Source organism: Anser cygnoides, chromosome 31, assembly GCF_040182565.1.
Source record: "Anser cygnoides isolate HZ-2024a breed goose chromosome 31, Taihu_goose_T2T_genome, whole genome shotgun sequence".
In the NCBI taxonomy this organism is placed as follows: domain Eukaryota; kingdom Metazoa; phylum Chordata; class Aves; order Anseriformes; family Anatidae; genus Anser; species Anser cygnoides.
Window position 1 is genome coordinate 1,396,508 of NC_089903.1, and position 18,945 is coordinate 1,415,452.

Consider the following 18,945-nt stretch of genomic DNA (forward strand, 5'->3'; position numbering starts at 1 on the left):
CCCCAAATCCACCCCAAATCCCCCTTAACCCCCCAAACCCCCCCAAAACCCTGTTAACTCCCCCAAATCACCCCAAAACCCCCTTAACTCCCCAAATCCCCCACCAAAAATCCCCTTAACCCCCCAAATCCTCGCCCAGACCCCTCCAAAAGACCCTCAACCCCCCCCAAAACCCCCTTAACTCCCCCCAATCCACCCCAAATCCCCCTTAACCCCCCAACCCCCCCCCAAACCCTCTTAACTCCCCCAAATCCCCCACAAAACCCCTTAACTCTCCTAAAGACCCCCAACCCCCCCCGAAACCCCCTTAACTCCCCCAAGTCCCCCCAAAACCCCCTTAACTCCCCAAATCCCCCCCAAAAAATCCCCTTAACCCCCCAAATCCTCCCCCAGACCCCCCCAAAGACCCCCCAGACCCCTCCAAAAACCCCTTAACTCCCCCAAATCCCCCCCAAAACCCCCTTAACTCCCCAAATCCCCCCCAAAACCCCCTTAACTCCCCCAAATCCCCCCCAAAACCCCCTTAACCCTCCTAAAGACCCCCAACCCCCCCCCCAAAACCCCCTTAACTCCCCCAAATCCACCCCAAATCCCCCTTAACCCCCCCAATCCCCCCAAAACCCCCTTAACTCCCAAAATGCCCCCCCAAAAATCCCCTTAACCCCCCAAATCTTCCCCCAGACCCCCCAAAGATCCCCCAAAACCATCCAGAAACCCCTTTAACTCTCCCCAATCCCCCCCAAAACCCCCATAACCCTCTTAAAGACCCCCAAATCCTCCCCAAAACCCCCTTAACTCCCCAAATCCCCCCAAAACCCCCTTAACTCCCCAAATCCCCCCCCAAAAAATCCCCTTAACCCCACAAATCCTCCCCCAGACCCCCCCAAAGACCCCCCTGACCCCTCCAAAAACCCCTTTAACTCCCCCCAACCATCCCCAAAAGCCCCTTAACTCCCCCAAATCCCCCCAAAACCCCCTTAACTCCCCAAATCCCCCCAAAAAAATCCACTTAACCCCCCAAATCCTCCCCCAGACCCCCCCAAAGACCCGCAGACCCCTCCAAAAACCCCTTTAACTCCCCCCTATCCCCCCCAAAACCCCTTTAACCCTCCAAAAGACCCCCAACCCCTCCCAAAACCCCCTTAACTCCCCCAAATCCACCCCAAATCCCCCTTAACCCCCCAAACCCCCCCAAAACCCTGTTAACTCCCCCAAATCACCCCAAAACCCCCTTAACTCCCCAAATCCCCCCCAAAACCCCCTTAACTCCCCCAAATCCCCCCCAAAACCCCCTTAACCCTCCTAAAGACCCCCAACCCCCCCCAAAACCCCCTTAACTCCCCCAAATCCCCCCCAAAACCCCCTTAACTCCCCCAAATCCACCCCAAATCCCCCTTAACCCCCCAGACCCCCCCAAAACCCCCTTAACTCCCCCAAATCCCCCCCCCGCAAAAATCCCCTTAGTCCCCCAAATCCTCCCCCGGACCCCTCCAAAAACTCCTTAACTCCCCCTAATCTCCCCCAAAACCCCCTTAACTCCCCCAAATCCCCCCCAAAACCCCTTAACCCTCCTAAAGACCCCCAACCCCCCCCCAAAACCCCCTTAACTCCCCCAAATCCACCCCAAATCCCCCTTAACCCCCCAACCCCCCCCCAAAACCCCCTTAACTCCCCCAAATCCCCCAAAACCCCCTTAACTCCCCAAATCCCCCCCAAAAAATCCCCTTAACCCCCCAAATCCTCGCCCAGACCCCCCCCCAAAGACCCCCCGACCCCTCCAAAACCCCCTTAACTCCCCACAATCCGCCCCAAAACCCCCTTAACTCCCCAAATCCCCCCCAAAACCCCTTAACCCTCCTAAAGACCCCCAACCCCCCCCAAAACCCCCTTAACTCCCCAAATCCCCCCAAAACCCCCTTAACTCCCCAAATCCACCCCAAATCCCCCTTAACCCCCCAGACCCCCCCAAAACCCCCTTAACTCCCCCAAATCCCCCCCAAAACCCCTTAACCCTCCTAAAGACCCCCAACCCCCCCCCCCAAAACCCCCTTAACTCCCCCAAATCCACCCCAAATCCCCCTTAACCCCCCAACCCCCCCCCAAAACCCCCTTAACTCCCCCAAATCCCCCCAAAACCCCCTTAACTCCCCAAATCCCCCCCCAAAACCCCTTAACCCTCCTAAAGACCCCCAAATCCCCCCAAAACCCCCTTAACTCCCCCAAATCCCCCCAAAACCCCCTTAACTCCCCAATCCCCCCAAAAAAAATCCCCTTAACCCCCCAGATCCTCCCCCAGACCCCCCAAAGACCCCCCAGACCCCTCCAAAAACCCCTTTAACTCCCCCCAATCCCCCCCAAAACCCCTTTAACCCTCCTAAAGACCCCCAAGCCCCCCAAAACCCCCTTAACTCCCCCAAATCCACCCCAAATCCCCCTTAACCCCCCAGACCCCCCCAAAACCCCCTTAACTCCCCCAAATCCCCCCCCCGCAAAAATCCCCTTAGTCCCCCAAATCCTCCCCCAGACCCCTCCCAAAACCCCTTAACTCCCCCCAATCCCCCCCAAAACCCCTTAACCCTCCTAAAGACCCCCAACCCCCCCAAAACCCCCTTAACTCCCCCAAATCCACCCCAAATCCCCCTTAACCCCCCAAATCCCCCCCAAAACCCCCTTAACTCCCCTAATCCCCCCCCAAAAAATCCCCTTAACCCCCCACATCCTCCCCCAGACCCCCCCAAAAACCCCTTTAACTCCCCCCAATCCCCCCAAAACCCCCTTAACACTCCTAAAGAACCCCAACCCCCCCCAAAACCCCCTTATCTCCCCCAAATCCCCCCCAAATCCCCCTTAACTCCCCCAAATCCCCCCAAAACCCCCTTAACCCCCCCAAATCCCCCCCAAAACCCCCTTATCTCCCCCAAATCCCCCCCAAATCCCCCTTAACTCCCCCCAATCCCCCCCAAAACCCCCTTAACTCCCCCAAATCCCCCCCAAAACCCCTTAACCCTCCTAAAGACCCCCAACCCCCCCCCCAAAACCCCCTTAACTCCCCCAAATCCACCCCAAATCCCCCTTAACCCCCCCAATCCCCCCAAAACCCCCTTAACTCCCAAAATGCCCCCCCCAAAATCCCCTTAACCCCCCAAATCTTCCCCCAGACCCCCCAAAGATCCCCCAAAACCATCCAGAAACCCCTTTAACTCTCCCCAATCCCCCCCAAAACCCCCATAACCCTCTTAAAGACCCCCAAATCCTCCCCAAAACCCCCTTAACTCCCCAAATCCCCCCAAAACCCCCTTAACTCCCCCAAATCCCCCCCCAAAAAATCCCCTTAACCCCACAAATCCTCCCCCAGACCCCCCCAAAGACCCCCCTGACCCCTCCAAAAACCCCTTTAACTCCCCCCAACCATCCCCAAAAGCCCCTTAACTCCCCCAAATCCCCCCAAAACCCCCTTAACTCCCCAAATCCCCCCAAAAAAATCCACTTAACCCCCCAAATCCTCCCCCAGACCCCCCCAAAGACCCGCAGACCCCTCCAAAAACCCCTTTAACTCCCCCCTATCCCCCCCAAAACCCCTTTAACCCTCCAAAAGACCCCCAACCCCTCCAAAACCCCCTTAACTCCCCCAAATCCACCCCAAATCCCCCTTAACCCCCCAGACCCCCCCAAAACCCCCTTAACTCCCCCAAATCCCCCCCCCGCAAAAATCCCCTTAGTCCCCCAAATCCTCCCCCAGACCCCTCCAAAAACCCCTTAACTCCCCCCAATCCCCCCCAAAACCCCTTAACTCCCCCAAATCCCCCCCAAAACCCCTTAACCCTCCTAAAGACCCCCAACCCCCCCCAAAACCCCCTTAACTCCCCCAAATCCACCCCAAAACCCCCTTAACTCCCCCAAATCCCCCCAAAACCCCCTTAACTCTCGAAATCCCCCCAAAAAATCCCCTTAACCCCCCAAATCCTTCCCCAGATCCCCCCCAAAGACCCCCCAGACCCCTCCAAAAACCCCTTTAACTCCCCCCAATCCCCCCCAAAACCCCTTTAACCCTCCAAAAGACCCCAAACCCCTCCCAAAACCCCCTTAACTCCCCCAAATCCCCCTTAACCCCCCAAACCCCCCCAAAACCCTGTTAACTCCCCCAAATCACCCCAAAACCCCCTTAACTCCCCAAATCCCCCACCAAAAATCCCCTTAACCCCCCAAATCCTCGCCCAGACCCCTCCAAAAGACCCCCAACCCCCCCCAAAACCCCCTTAACTCCCCCAAATCCACCCCAAATCCCCCTTAACCCCCCAACCCCCACCCAAAACCCCCTTAACTCCCCCAAATCCCCCCAAAACCCCCTTAACTCCCCAAATCCCCCCCAAAAAATCCCCTTAACCCCACAAATCCTCCCCAGACCCCCCCAAAGACCCCCCAGACCCCTCCAAAAACCCCTTTAACTCCCCCCAATCCCCCCCAAAACCCCTTTAACCCTCCTAAAGAACCCCAACCCCCCCCCAAAACCCCCTTAACTCCCCAAATCCCCCCAAAACCCCCTTAACTCCCCCAAATCCACCCCAAATCCCCCTTAACCCCCCAGACCCCCCCAAAACCCCCTTAACTCCCCCAAATCCCCCCCAAAACCCCTTAACCCTCCTAAAGACCCCCAACCCCCCCCCCAAAACCCCCTTAACTCCCCAAATCCCCCCAAAACCCCCTTAACTCCCCCAAATCCACCCCAAATCCCCCTTAACCCCCCAAATCCCCCCAAAACCCCCTTAACTCCCCAAATCCCCCCCAAAAAATCCCCTTAACCCCCCAAATCCTCCCCCATACCCCCCCCAAAGACCCCCCAGACCCCTCCAAAAACCCCTTAACTCCCCCCAATCCCCCCCAAACCCCCTTAACTCCCCCAAATCCCCCCCAAAACCCCTTAACCCTCCTAAAGACCCCCAACCCCCCCCAAAACCCCCTTTACTCCCCCAAATCCACCCCAAATCCCCCTTAACCCCCCAAATCCCCCCCAAAACCCCCTTAACTCCCCTAATCCCCCCCCAAAAAATCCCCTTAACCCCCCACATCCTCCCCCAGACCCCCCCAAAAACCCCTTTAACTCCCCCCAATCCCCCCAAAACCCCCTTAACACTCCTAAAGAACCCCAACCCCCCCAAAACCCCCTTAACTCCCCCAAATCCACCCCAAATCCCCCTTAACCCCCAAACCCCCCCAAAACCCTGTTAACTCCCCCAAATCACCCCAAAACCCCTTTAACTCCCCAAATCCCCCACCAAAAATCCCCTTAACCCCCCAAATCCTCGCCCAGACCCCTCCAAAAGAGCCCCAACCCCCCCCAAAACCCCCTTAACTCCCCCCAATCCACCCCAAATCCCCCTTAACCCCCCAACCCCCCCCCCCAAACCCCCTTAACTCCCCCAAATCCCCCCAAAACCCCTTAACCCTCCTAAAGACCCCCAACCCCCCCGAAACCCCCTTAACTCCCCCAAGTCCCCCCAAAACCCCCTTAACTCCCCAAATCCCCCCCAAAAAATCCCCTTAACCCCCCAAATCCTCCCCCAGACCCCCCCAAAGACCCCCCAGACCCCTCCAAAAACCCCTTAACTCCCCCAAATCCCCCCAAAACCCCCTTAACTCCCCAAATCCCCCCCAAAACCCCCTTAACTCCCCCAAATCCCCCCAAAACCCCCTTAACCCTCCTAAAGACCCCCAACCCCCCCCCCCAAAACCCCCTTAACTCCCCCAAATCCACCCCAAATCCCCCTTAACCCCCCCAATCCCCCCAAAACCCCCTTAACTCCCAAAATGCCCCCCAAAAATCCCCTTAACCCCCAAATCTTCCCCCAGACCCCCCAAAGATCCCCCAAAACCATCCAGAAACCCCTTTAACTCTCCCCAATCCCCCCAAAACCCCCATAACCCTCTTAAAGACCCCCAAATCCTCCCCAAAACCCCCTTAACTCCCCAAATCCCCCCAAAACCCCCTTAACTCCCCAAATCCCCCCCAAAAAATCCCCTTAACCCCACAAATCCTCCCCCAGACCCCCCAAAGACCCCCCTGACCCCTCCAAAAACCCCTTTAACTCCCCCCAACCATCCCCAAAAGCCCCTTAACTCCCCCAAATCCCCCCAAAACCCCCTTAACTCCCCAAATCCCCCCAAAAAAATCCACTTAACCCCCAAATCCTCCCCCAGACCCCCCAAAGACCCGCAGACCCCTCCAAAAACCCCTTTAACTCCCCCCTATCCCCCCCAAAACCCCTTTAACCCTCCAAAAGACCCCCAACCCCTCCCAAAACCCCCTTAACTCCCCCAAATCCACCCCGAATCCCCCTTAACCCCCCAAACCCCCCAAAACCCTGTTAACTCCCCCAAATCACCCCAAAACCCTGTTAACTCCCCCAAATCACCCCAAAACCCCCTTAACTCCCCAAATCCCCCCAAAACCCCCTTAACTCCCCCAAATCCCCCCAAAACCCCCTTAACCCTCCTAAAGACCCCCAACCCCCCAAAACCCCCTTAACTCCCCCAAATCCCCCCAAAACCCCCTTAACTCCCCCAAATCCACCCCAAATCCCCCTTAACCCCCAGACCCCCCAAAACCCCCTTAACTCCCCCAAATCCCCCCCCCCGCAAAAATCCCCTTAGTCCCCCAAATCCTCCCCCGGACCCCTCCAAAAACTCCTTAACTCCCCCTAATCCCCCCAAAACCCCCTTAACTCCCCCAAATCCCCCCCAAAACCCCTTAACCCTCCTAAAGACCCCCAACCCCCCCCCCAAAACCCCCTTAACTCCCCCAAATCCACCCCAAATCCCCCTTAACCCCCCAATCCCCCCAAACCCCCTTAACTCCCAAAATGCCCCCCCAAAAATCCCCTTAACCCCCCAAATCTTCCCCCAGACCCCCCAAAGATCCCCCAAAACCATCCAGAAACCCCTTTAACTCTCCCCAATCCCCCCCAAAACCCCCATAACCCTCTTAAAGACCCCCAAATCCTCCCCAAAACCCCCTTAACTCCCCAAATCCCCCCAAAACCCCCTTAACTCCCCAAATCCCCCCCAAAAAATCCCCTTAACCCCACAAATCCTCCCCCAGACCCCCCAAAGACCCCCCTGACCCCTCCAAAAACCCCTTTAACTCCCCCCAACCATCCCCAAAAGCCCCTTAACTCCCCCAAATCCCCCCAAAAAATCCACTTAACCCCCCAAATCCTCCCCCAGACCCCCCAAAGACCCGCAGACCCCTCCAAAAACCCCTTTAACTCCCCCTATCCCCCCCAAAACCCCTTTAACCCTCCAAAAGACCCCCAACCCCTCCCAAAACCCCCTTAACTCCCCCAAATCCACCCCAAATCCCCCTTAACCCCCCAAACCCCCCAAAACCCTGTTAACTCCCCCAAATCACCCCAAAACCCCCTTAACTCCCCAAATCCCCCCCAAAACCCCCTTAACTCCCCCAAATCCACCCCAAATCCCCCTTAACCCCCAAATCCACCCCAAATCCCCCTTAACTCCCCAAATCCCCACCCCGCAAAAATCCCCTTAATCCCCCAAATCCTCCCCCAGACCCCTCCAAAAACCCCTTAACACCCCCCAATCCTCCCCAAAACCCCTTTAACCCTCCTAAAGACCCCCAACCCCCAGACGACCCCCAAAACCCCCTTAACCCCCCAAATCCTCCCCCAGCCCCCCCGCAAAACCTCCTTAACCCCCCAAATCCCCCCCCCAAAAAACCTTAACCCCAACCCCCCCATATCCCCCCAAACCTCTTTAATCCCCTAAATGCCCCCCAAACCCCTCTTAACCTCCATCAACCCCCCCCCAACCTCCCCCAAAACCCCCTTAACCCCCCAAATTCCCCCCAGAATCCCCCTTAACCCCCCCAAACTCCCTTAATCCCCCAAATACCCCCCAAGCCTCCCAAATCTCCCCCATATCCCCCCCAAATCCCCCCTATATACCCCCCAAATCCCCCCCAAACCCCCTTAACCCCCCCTTAACCCCCAAAATCCCCCCCAACGCCCCCCCTTAACCCCCCAAATTCCCCCCATATCCCCCCCAAAACCCCTTAACCCTCCTAAAGACCTCCAACCCCCCCCAAAACCCCCTTAACTCCCCCAAATCCACCCCAAATCCCCCTTAACCCCCCAACCCCCACCCAAAACCCCCTTAACTCCCCCAAATCCCCCCAAAACCCCCTTAACTCCCCAAATCCCCCCCAAAAAATCCCCTTAACCCCCCAAATCCTCCCCCAGACCCCTCCAAAAGACCCCCAACCCCCCCAAAACCCCCTTAACCCCCCAAATCCTCCCCCAGACCCCTCCAAAAGACCCCCAACCCCCACCCAAAACCCCTTAACTCCCCCAAATCCCCCCAAAACCCCCTTAACTCTCGAAATCCCCCCAAAATCCCCTTAACCCCCAAATCCTTCCCCAGATCCCCCCCTAAGACCCCCAGACCCCTCCAAAAACCCCTTTAACTCCCCCAATCCCCCCCAAAACCCCTTTAACCCTCCAAAAGACCCCCAACCCCTCCCAAAACCCCCTTAACTCCCCCAAATCCACCCCAAATGCCCCTTAACCCCCAAACCCCCCCAAAACCCCGTTAACTCACCCAAATCCCCCCAAAACCCCCTTAACTCCCCAAATCCCCCACCAAAAATCCCCTTAACCCCCAAATCCTCGCCCAGACCCCTCCAAAAGACCCCCAACCCCCCCCCAAAACCCCCTTAACTCCCCCAAATCCCCCCAAAACCCCTTAACCCTCCTAAAGACCCCCAACCCCCCCCAAAACCCCCTTAACTCCCCCAACCCCCCCCAAAAAATCCCCTTAACCCCCCAAATCCTCCCCCAGACCCCCCCAAAGACCCCCAGACCCCTCCAAAAACCCCCTTAACTCCCCACAATCCGCCCCAAAACCCCCTTAACTCCCCAAATCCCCCCCAAAACCCCCTTAACTCCCCCAAATCCCCCCCCAAAACCCCTTAACCCTCCTAAAGACCCCCAACCCCCCCAAAAACCCCTTAACTCCCCCAAATCCCCCAAAACCCCCTTAACTCCCCAATCCCCCCAAAAAAAATCCCCTTAACCCCCAGATCCTCCCCAGACCCCCCCAAAGACCCCCCAGACCCCTCCAAAAACCCCTTTAACTCCCCCAAATCCCCCCCAAAACCCCTTTAACCCTCCTAAAGACCCCCAAGCCCCCCAAAACCCCCTTAACTGCCCCAAATCCACCCCAAATCCCCCTTAACCCCCCAAATCCACCCCAAATCCCCCTTAACTCCCCAAATCCCCACCCCGCAAAATTCCCCTTAATCCCCCAAATCCTCCCCCAGACCCCCCCAAAACCCCCTTAACTCCCCCAAATCCCCCCGAAAACCCCCTTAACTCTCGAAATCCCCCCAAAAAATCCCCTTAACCCCCCAAATCCTTCCCCAGATCCCCCCAAAGACCCCCAGACCCCTCCAAAAACCCCTTTAACTCCCCCCAATCCCCCCAAAACCCCTTTAACCCTCCAAAAGACCCCCACCCCCCCCCAAAACCCCCTTAACCCTCCAAATCCACCCCAAATCCCCCTTAACGCCCCAAATCTTCCCCCAGACCCCCCAAAGACCCCCCAAAACCATCCAGAAACCCCTTTAACTCTCCCCAATCCCCCCCAAAACCCCCATAACCCTCTTAAAGACCCCCAAATCCTCCCCAAAACCCCCTTAACTCCCCAAATCCCCCCAAAACCCCCTTAACTCCCCAAATCCCCCCCAAAAAATCCCCTTAACCCCACAAATCCTCCCCCAGACCCCCCCAAAGACCCCCAGACCCCACCAAAAACCCCTTTTACGCCCCCCAATCCCCCCCAAAACCCCCTTATCTCCCCCAAATCCCCCCCAAATCCCCCTTAACTCCCCAAATCCCCCCAAAACCCCCTTAACTCTCGAAATCCCCCCAAAAAATCCCCTTAACCCCCCAAATCCTTCCCCAGATCCCCCCCAAAGACCCCCCAGACCCCTCCAAAAACCCCTTAACTCCCCCCAATCCCCCCCAAAACCCCCTTAACTCCCCCAAATCCCCCAAAACCCCTTAACCCTCCTAAAGACCCCCAACCCCCCCCAAAACCCCCTTAACTCCCCCAAATCCCCCCCAAAACCCCCTTAACTCCCCAAATCCCCCCGAAAACCCCCTTAACTCTCGAAATCACCCCCAAAAAATCCCCTTAACCCCCCAAATCCTCCCCCAGACCCCCCCAAAGACCCCCCAGACCCCTCCAAAAACCCCTTTAACTGCCCCCAACCCCCCCCAAAACCCCCTTAACCCCCCAAATCCCCCCGAAAACCCCCTTAACTCTCGAAATCCCCCCAAAAAATCCCCTTAACCCCCCAAATCTTCCCCCAGAACCCCCAAAGACCCCCCAGACCCCTCCAAAAACCCCTTTAACTCCCCCCAATCCCCCCCAAATCCCCCTTAACCCCTCAAACCCCCCCAAAACCCCCTTAACTCCCCCAAATCCCCCCCAAAACCCCTTTAACCCTCCTAAAGACCCCCAACCCCCAGACGACCCCCAAAACCCCCTTAACCCCCCCAAATCCTCCCCCAGCCCCTCCGCAAAACCCCCTTAACCCCCCAAATCCCCCCCAAACTCCCTTAACCCCCCCTTAACCCCCAAAATCTCCCCCAACGCCCCCCCTTAACCCCCCAAATTCCCCCCATATCCCCCCGTCTCCCCCCCCCCAAACCCCATTAAGTCCCCCCAAACCCCCTCTAAGCCCCCCCCCGAACCCCAAAACCCCCCAAGCCGCCCCAAATCCTGGTGCCCCCCCCAGGTCGTGCGTGCTGCAGGCGGACTCGGCGGGGCAGCAGCGGGCCTGGCTCAGCGCCGTGCAGAGCAGCATCGCCTCCGCCTTCAGCCAGGGCCCCCCCCGCGACCCCCCCGGCCAGGTGGGCACCCCCAAATCCTGACCCCCCACCCCAAAAAATCCCCCCCCCCAAAAAAAATCCTACCCCCCTCCCTTCCCCTGGCTGGTAACCCCAAAAAGGTCCTTGGGGGGGGGGGGTTATGGGGGCCCAAATCCCTCCTTGGGGGGGCACAGGGGAGCCCCAAAAAATTTGGGGGGGGGGGGGAATATTCGGGGGGGGGGCTATGGGACCCCAAAATTGTTTCCGGGGGGGGGGGGTTATGGGGCCCTTTAGGTGGGTCTGGGAACCCCAAAAGCTTTGGGATAAGCCCCAAAAAGGTCTTAGGGGGGTTATGGGATCCGAAATCCTTCCATGGGGGGGCAAAGGAGACCCCCAAATCTTTATGGGGGGGGCTCTGGGACCCCAAAATCCTCCACTGGGGGTTATAGGGGACCCCCAAATCTTTGGGGGGGGGGTCAGGGACCCCAAAATCTTTCCCTGGGGGTTATAAGGGACCCCCAAAATCCTTATGGGGGGGCTCTGGGACCCCAAAATCCTCCCCTGGGGGGCATAGGGGAGCCCCCAAATCTTTAGGGGGGGCTCTGGGACCCCCAAATCTTTTCTAGGGTGGAGGTCAGGGACCCCAAATTCTTCCCTGGGGAGGGACCAAGGACCCCAAAATCTTTCCGTGGGGGTTATCGCGGACCCCCAAATCCTTGTGGGAGGGGCTCTGGGACCCAAAAATCCTTATGGGGGGGGCTCTGGGACCCCCAAATCCTCCCTTGGGGGGTATAGCGGAGCCCCCAAATCTTTAGGGGGGGGAGTCAGGGACCCCAAAATCCTCCCCTGGCGGTTATAGGGATCCCCAAATTTCTTGGGGGGGCGGTCAGGGGCCCCCTAAAAGTGCACTTCTGGGGTTTTATGGGGTAGATATGGGTCATATATGGCTCTGGGGGTATCGGGACCCCCCCCCCCCCCAACCACCCCGGGGGGGGTCCCCCCACCACCCGCAGCCCCCCGAGAGGCCGGGCTCGGCGCCGGGGCCGCGGGGGTCCCGGGGGGGCCGCGAGGTGCTGGGGGCCGTGCTGGGGCTGGAGGGGAACGGGAGCTGCTGCGACTGCCGCGAGCCCGCCCCCGACTGGGCCAGCGTCAACCTGGGCATCACGCTGTGCATCGAGTGCTCCGGCATCCACAGGTACCCCGAAAGGCCCCCCCCCCGAACCCCAAAATCCTGTCCCCGGCCCCAAAGTCCTGTCCCCGGATCCCAAAGTCTTGCCCCGTAGCTGAAAATCCTATCCCCGTACCTCAAAATCCCGTCCCTGTACCCCAAAATCCCGTTTCCATATCCTAAAATCCCATCCCCTGACCCCAAAGTCCTGCCCAGACCCCAAAATCCTCCCCCCAACCCCAAAGTCCCAGCCCCAGATCCCAAAGTCTTGCCCCATACCCAAAACTCCTATCCCCATACCTTAAAATCCCATACTTGCACCCCAAAATCCTGTCCCCGGCCCCAAAGTCCCAGCCCCGGATCCCAAACTCCTTCCCCATAGCTGAAAATCCCATCCCCGTACCTCAAAATCCCATCCCTGTACCCTAAAATCCCACACGTGCACCCCAAAATCCCGTCTCCATACCCTAAAATCCCATCCCCTGACCCCAAAGTCCTGCCCCCGACCCCAAAGTCCCACTCCCATATCCCAAAGTCCTGCCCAGATCCCAAAATCCCGCTCCCTTATCTCAAAATCCCATCCCTGTGTCCCAAAATCCTCCCCCGAACCCAAAACCCCATCCCTGTATCCCAAAGTCCTGTCTCCGACCCAGAATCCTCCCCCTGACCACAAAGTCCCGGCCCCGGATCCCAAAGTCTTGCCCCATACCCAAAAATCCCATCCCCATACCTTAAAATCCCATACCTGCACCCCAAAATCCTGTCCCCGACCCCAAAGTCCCACTCCCATATCCCAAAGTCCTGCCCAGACCCTAAAATCCCATTCCCTTATCTCAAAATCCCGTCCCTGTGCCCCAAAATCCTCCCCCGACCCCAAAATCCCATTCCTGTATCCCAAAGTCCTGCCCCCGACCCCGAAGTCCAGCCCCCGTATCCCAAAGTCCTGCTCCAGACCCCAAAATCCTGTCCCTGTATCCCAAAGTCCCACCTCATACCCCAAAATCCTATCCCTGTACCCCCAGATCCCGTCCCCATACCCCAAAATCCTGTACCTGCACCCCAAAATCCCATCCCCGTATCCTAAAATCTCATCCCCATAACCCCAAATCCTCCCCCCAACCCCAAAGTCCCGTCACCAGATCCCAAAGTCCTGTCCCAGACCCCAAAATCCCATCCCCAGACCCCAAAATCCCATCCTTGTGTCCCAAAATCCCGTCCCCATACCCCAAAGTCCTGTCCCCGGACCCCAAAATCCTGTCCCCAAACCCCCAAATCCAGTCCCTGTACCCCAAAATCCCATCCCTGTATCCCAAAGTCCTGCCCCCGTATCCCAAAATCCCATTCCCAGACCCCAAAATCCCGTACCCGCACCCCAAAATCCTCCCCCTGATCCCAAAGTCCCATCCCCAACCCCCAAATCCCCCCCAACCCCCCCAAAACCCCAACACCGCTCCCAAATCCCCCCCATTTCCCCCCTAACGCACCCCCCAGGATTTTGGGGTCCCCCCAGAATTTTGGGGTTCCCCCCCCGGATTTTTGGGGTGTCCCCCCCGGGATTTTGCCCCCCCCCGACGCCCCCCCCCAAAAAGTCCCCCAACCCCCCAATTGCCTCCTCCCTCATTTCCCTCACAACCCCCCCAGAATTTTGGGGTGCCCCCCCGAATTTTGGGGTCCCACCCCCCAGATTTTTGGGGTCCCACCCCAGGAATTTTGGGGCCCCCCCCTTAACGCCCCCCCCAAAAAAAGTCCCCCAAACCCCCAAATCCCCCCCCAAATCCTCCCTCATTTCCCCCCCAACCCCCCCAGAATTTTGGGGGGTCCCCCCCCCGAATTTTGGGGTCCCCCCCGAATTTTGGGGTTCCCCCCCCGGATTTTTGGGGTGTCCCCCCAGGGATTTTGGCCCCCCCCCCCCTTAACGCCCCCCCCCAAAAAAAGTCCCCAAAACCCCCAAATCCCCCCCAAATCCTCCCTCATTTCCCCCCCTACCCCCCCCAAATTTTGGGATTCCCCCCCCCCGAATTTTGGGGTCCTGCCCCCAGATTTTGGGGTCCCCCCCCAGATTTTTGGGGTCCCCCCCCAGATTTTTGGTGTCCCCCCCGGGATTTTGGCCCCCACCCTAACACCCCCCCCCCCCCCCCAAAAAGTCCCCAAAACCACCAAATCCCCCCCAAATCCTCCCTCATTTCCCCCCCACCCCCCCCAGAATTTTGGGGTGCCCCCCTCCGAATTTTGGGGTCCCCCCCACAGATTTTTGGGGTGTCCCCCCCGGGATTTTGGGGCCCCCCCCTTAAGGCCCCCCCCCCCAAAAAACATCCCCCAAAACCCCAACCCCCTCCCCCAAATCCTCCCTCATTTCCCCCCCAACCCCCCCCCGAATTTTGGGCCCCCCCCCCCCAGATTTTTGGCCCACCCCCCCGGGATTTTGGGGCTCCCCCTTAACGCCCCCCCCCCCCAAAAAAAAAACCAGGAGCCTGGGGGTCCACTTCTCCAAGGTGCGCTCACTGACGCTGGACTCGTGGGAGCCCGAACTGGTGAAGGTAACTGGGAGCACTGGGATGGGGGGGGGGGGGGGGGGGGGTCCGGGGGGGTCGCCCCCCCCCCCCCCGCAGTGACACCCATGGGTGCCCCCCCCCCCCAAAAAAAGCTGATGTGCGAGCTGGGGAACCGGGCGCTGAACCGCATCTACGAGGCGCGCGTGGACGAGATGGGGGTGAAGAGGCCCCAGCCCGGCTGCTCCCGGTGAGACCCCCCCCGGCACCCCCAAATTGGGGGGGCTTGGATTCCCCCCCCCCATAACCCCCCCCAGACCCCAAGACCCCCCCCCGGGACCCCCAATTTGGGGGGGGGCTCCGGCCCCCCCCATAACTCCCCCAGCCCCCCCAAAGCCCTCCCAGGACCCCCCCAGCCCCCCCCCGATCCCCTCCAGCCCCCCAAGACCCCCCCAGACCCCCCCCCAAGACCTGCCAGGACCCCCCGATCCCCTCCAGCCCCCCAAATCCCCCCTAGGAACCCCCTTGTGACCCCCCCAAATCCCGCCCCAGGGCCCCACCCAGACCCCCCAGCCCCCCCAGGACCACCCCAGCCCCCCCCAGCCCCCCTAGGAACCCCCCCAAGACCCCCCAAACCCCCCCCAAGGCCCCCCTGGACCCCCCCAGAACCCCCCCAAGACCACCCCCAGGGCCCCCCCAGCCCCCCCAGGACCCCCCCAAGACCCCTCCTCAGCCCCCCCAGCCCCCCTAGGAACCCCCCCAAATCCCCCCCCAAGGCCCCACCCAGATCCCCCCAGCACCCCCAGGACCCCCCCAGCACCCCCCAAGCCCCCCCAGAACCCCCCAGGACCCCCCCAAGACCCCCCTCAACCCCCCCAGCCCCCCCTAGGAACCCCCCCCCCAATCCCCCCCACAGCCCCACCCGGACCCCCCCAAGACCCCCCCAGGACCCCCTCAGGCCCCCCAAACCCTCCCAGGACACCCCCCAGGACCCCCCAGCCCCCCCCCCAGACCCCCAAGCCCCCCCCAGGACCACCCCAGGACCCCCCCAGCCTCCTCCATCCCCGTCCAGGACCCCCCCAGACCCCCAAGCCCCCTCCAGGACCCCCCCAGCCTCCTCCATCCCCGTCCAGGACCCCCCCAGACCCCCAAGCCCCCTCCAGGACCCCCCCAGCCTCCTCCATCCCCGTCCAGGACCCCCCCAGACCCCCAAGCCCCCTCCAGGACCCCCCCAGCCTCCTCCAGCCCCCCCAGGACCCCCCCCAGGACCCCCCCAGCCTCCTCCAACCCCCCCCAGGAACCCCCCAGACCCCCAAGCCCCCCCCAGGACCCCCCCAGCCCCCCCAAGGCCCCCCCAGCCCCCCCCCAAACCCCCCCCAACCCCTCCAGCCCCCCCCCAAACCCCCCAAGTCCCCCCAGGACCCCCCCCCCAGCCCTCCCAGGACCCCCCCCGTGCCCCCCCCCCCCCAGGGCGCAGCGCGAGGACTGGATCCGCGCCAAGTACGTGGAGAAGAAATTCGTCACCCGCCTGCCGGGGGGGGGCACCAAGCCCCGCCCCCCGCGCCCAGGCCCCGCCCCCCGAGGAAGCCCCGCCCACCGCGGCTCCCAGGGTGAGGGGGCGGGGCCTCGCGGGGTGGGGGAGGGGGGAAGGGGCGGGGCTTGAGCTAGGGGCGGGGTTGTGTCGGGGCGGGGCTTATGGTAAGGGGGCGGGGCTTGGGTTGGGGGCAGGGCTTAACATGGCGGGGGCTTGGCACGGGCAGGGGTTGGGGGTGGGGCTTAGCAGGGGGGGCGTGGCTTAGCAAAGGGGCGGGGCTTGTCCTTAAAGGGGCGGGGCTTGTCCTTAAAGGGGAGGGGCTTATCCTTAAAGGGGAGGGGCTTATCCTTAAAGGGGGCGGGGCTTGTGGTGGGAGGGGCGGGGTTTGTGCTGAAGGGGCGGGGTTTGGGGTGGAGAGGCGGGGCTTCGCGATAAGGGGAGGGGCTTCCAGGGTGGGCGGGGCATCCAATACAAGTGGGCGGGGCGTCTGGGGGGCGGAGCCTCCAAGACAGGTGGGCGGGGCTTCCAGGGTGGGCGGGGCCTCCAAGACAGGTGGGCAGGGCTCCTGCCCCCCACCTGCACTTCATCTCAATGGAGCCGGGTGTGGTCGGCTGGGGTGGGCGTGGCTTTGCGACGAGTGGGCGTGGCTTGTGGCGGGTGGGCGTGGCAGATGGCGTAGTGGGCGTGTCCTGACACCCCCCCGCCCCCTTCCGCAGAGCCCAGCGAGGCCGAGGGCCCCCCCAGCCTGCACCCCGGGGCGCTGCTGTACTGGGCGGCCCAGCACCGGCGCCTGCCCACCATGGCCGACGCGCTGGCCCACGGCGCCGACCCCGGCTGGGTGAACGCGGCCGAGGAGAACCGCACACCCCTGCTGCAGGCCGTGGCCGCGGTAAGGGGGGGGCACGCGGGAACGACACCCCCACGTTGGGTGCCGGGGGCACCCCTAAATCTGTGCCCCCCCCACCCCCCCCCACCCTTTTTTAGAACTCCCTGCTGGCCTGCGAGTTCCTGCTGCAGAATGGAGCCAGCGTCAACCAGAGCGACAGCCACGGGCGGGGGCCGCTGCACCACGCCACCATGCTGGGCCACACTGGGTGCGTCCCAGTAACGAACTGGGAGGGGAACTGGGGGGGCTCCCGGGGGGTGCTGCTCAGCACTGCTATTGCATGAATGGTGGCGGTGCCCACCCCTAACGAGTGCTGGATGGGAAGCTAAGCAGGAGGTACCCTGTTTGGTTTCTGGATGGGTGACCCTTAGCTCAGCACCTATTTCATGAATGGTGGCGGTGCCCACCCCTAACACGGTCACTTGGTGAAGCTAAGCAGGGGCTGCCCCGTTTGCTCCCTGGATGGGTGACTGCTACTGTTTGGTTTCACCCTTAATTGCAGTCCTGAATCAGCCCCACCACACACTTTACCCCCCAGAGGAGCCTCAGTGGTGTATTGGGGTTATTTTCCTGTTCCTCTGGTGCTCCCAGTGCCCCCCAGTAGCATACTGGGAGGGCAGCTTACAAAGCCCCCATTTTATGAGTGGTGGTGGCACCCCCCCCAGCACAGCCAGCTCGGAAGCTAAGCAGGGGCTGCCCCATTTGGTTCCTGGATGGGTGACCAGTCCCAACTCCTTTCCGGGGGGGGGACCCATCCTGTGGGGGGGGGGGGGGGGGGGGGCTCCTTATCCCCTTTTGGGGCACCTATTACTCCCTTTTTTTTGGGGGGGGGCGGGTTCCAAGGGGAGCACCAGCACAGCTTCTTCTGCAGGGAAGCTAAGCAGGTGCAGCTCTGTTCGGCACCTGGATGGGAGACCTCAGACCCCTGACCCCCCCCCCCCGCAATTATTGACCCCCCCCCCATATTATCTCCCCCCCCCCCCCCCCCAAATTCCAGCCTGGCCTGCCTCTTCCTGAAGCGGGGGGCTGACATGAACGCGGTGGACGCGGAGGGGAAGGACGCCCTCACCATCGCCATCGAGCTGGCCAACGCCGACATCGTCACCCTGTGAGTGCACCCTTGGGTGTCGGGGGGGGGGGGGGGCAGCACCCTTGGGTGGGGGGAACCCCCCCCTTCACCCCCCACCCCTGCTTTCTCCCCCTCAGGCTGCGGCTGGCCAAGATGCGGGAGCTGGACGTTGCCCAGGGGCAGACTGGTGGGTTTTTTTTGGGGGGGGCAGGGGCTGAGCTTCAGGATTTGGGGAGGGGGCTCTGGGTTTGGGGGTGAACCTGGGTACGGGGGCTTCTGGCGGGGATCGCAGAGGAGTGGGTTTGGGGGGGGGGGTCTGGGAAATAAAAAAGGGGGGGGTCGTGAAATTTGGGGGTATCCTCGAGTTCGGAGGGAAAAAGGATGGGGGGGGGAGACCCTCAACTGGGAGGGGGGGCAATAGGGGTTTTGGGGGGGGATCCTGAGTTTGGGCTGATCCTTTGTGAGTCGGGGGGGGGCTTCCTTAAATTTGGGGTCCCCTGATGGGAGGTTTCAAGGGGGGGCGTCCCCGTGTTGGGGCCCCCCCCACCCACGCCCACCCCCCTTGCAGGCGACGACACCTACCTCGACATCTTCCGCGACATCTCCCTCATGGCCTCCGACCACCCCGAGAAGCTCGCCCGCCCCCACCACAAGCTCACCACCCTCTAGCTCCGCCCCTTCCGGCCATGCCCCGCCCCCCTCTGGAAGGCCCCACCCCCCTGGGGCAGGCCCCGCCCCCTTGCAGGCAGCTACCAATAGAATAAAGCCATGCCTCAGCCTCCCCCCCCCGCCATGGTCCTTGAACATCTGATGCAGTACCTAGAACAGGGCTGGTTGGGCTACCTAGAACCTCCCCCAAAATGGGCCCTGGTTGGGCCACCTAGAACGTCCCACCCCCAAAATGGGCACC

At 61.1% G+C, this 18,945-nt stretch overlaps 1 protein-coding gene across 1 annotated transcript in view; it reads left to right on the forward strand.

The window, feature by feature from the left end:
• ACAP1 (ArfGAP with coiled-coil, ankyrin repeat and PH domains 1) overlaps positions 1 to 18,817 on the forward strand; it is a 39,366-nt gene extending 20,549 nt beyond the window's left edge. Inside the window, 10 exon segments of the mRNA XM_066985263.1 lie at positions 10,817 to 10,931; positions 11,903 to 12,084; positions 14,525 to 14,594; positions 14,702 to 14,796; positions 16,017 to 16,156; positions 16,797 to 16,969; positions 17,065 to 17,174; positions 17,964 to 18,074; positions 18,173 to 18,222; positions 18,604 to 18,817. Coding sequence (XP_066841364.1) covers positions 10,817 to 10,931; positions 11,903 to 12,084; positions 14,525 to 14,594; positions 14,702 to 14,796; positions 16,017 to 16,156; positions 16,797 to 16,969; positions 17,065 to 17,174; positions 17,964 to 18,074; positions 18,173 to 18,222; positions 18,604 to 18,704 — 1,147 coding nt within the window. The 3' untranslated portion in view covers positions 18,705 to 18,817.
• The last annotated feature ends 128 nt before the right edge of the window (positions 18,818 to 18,945 follow it).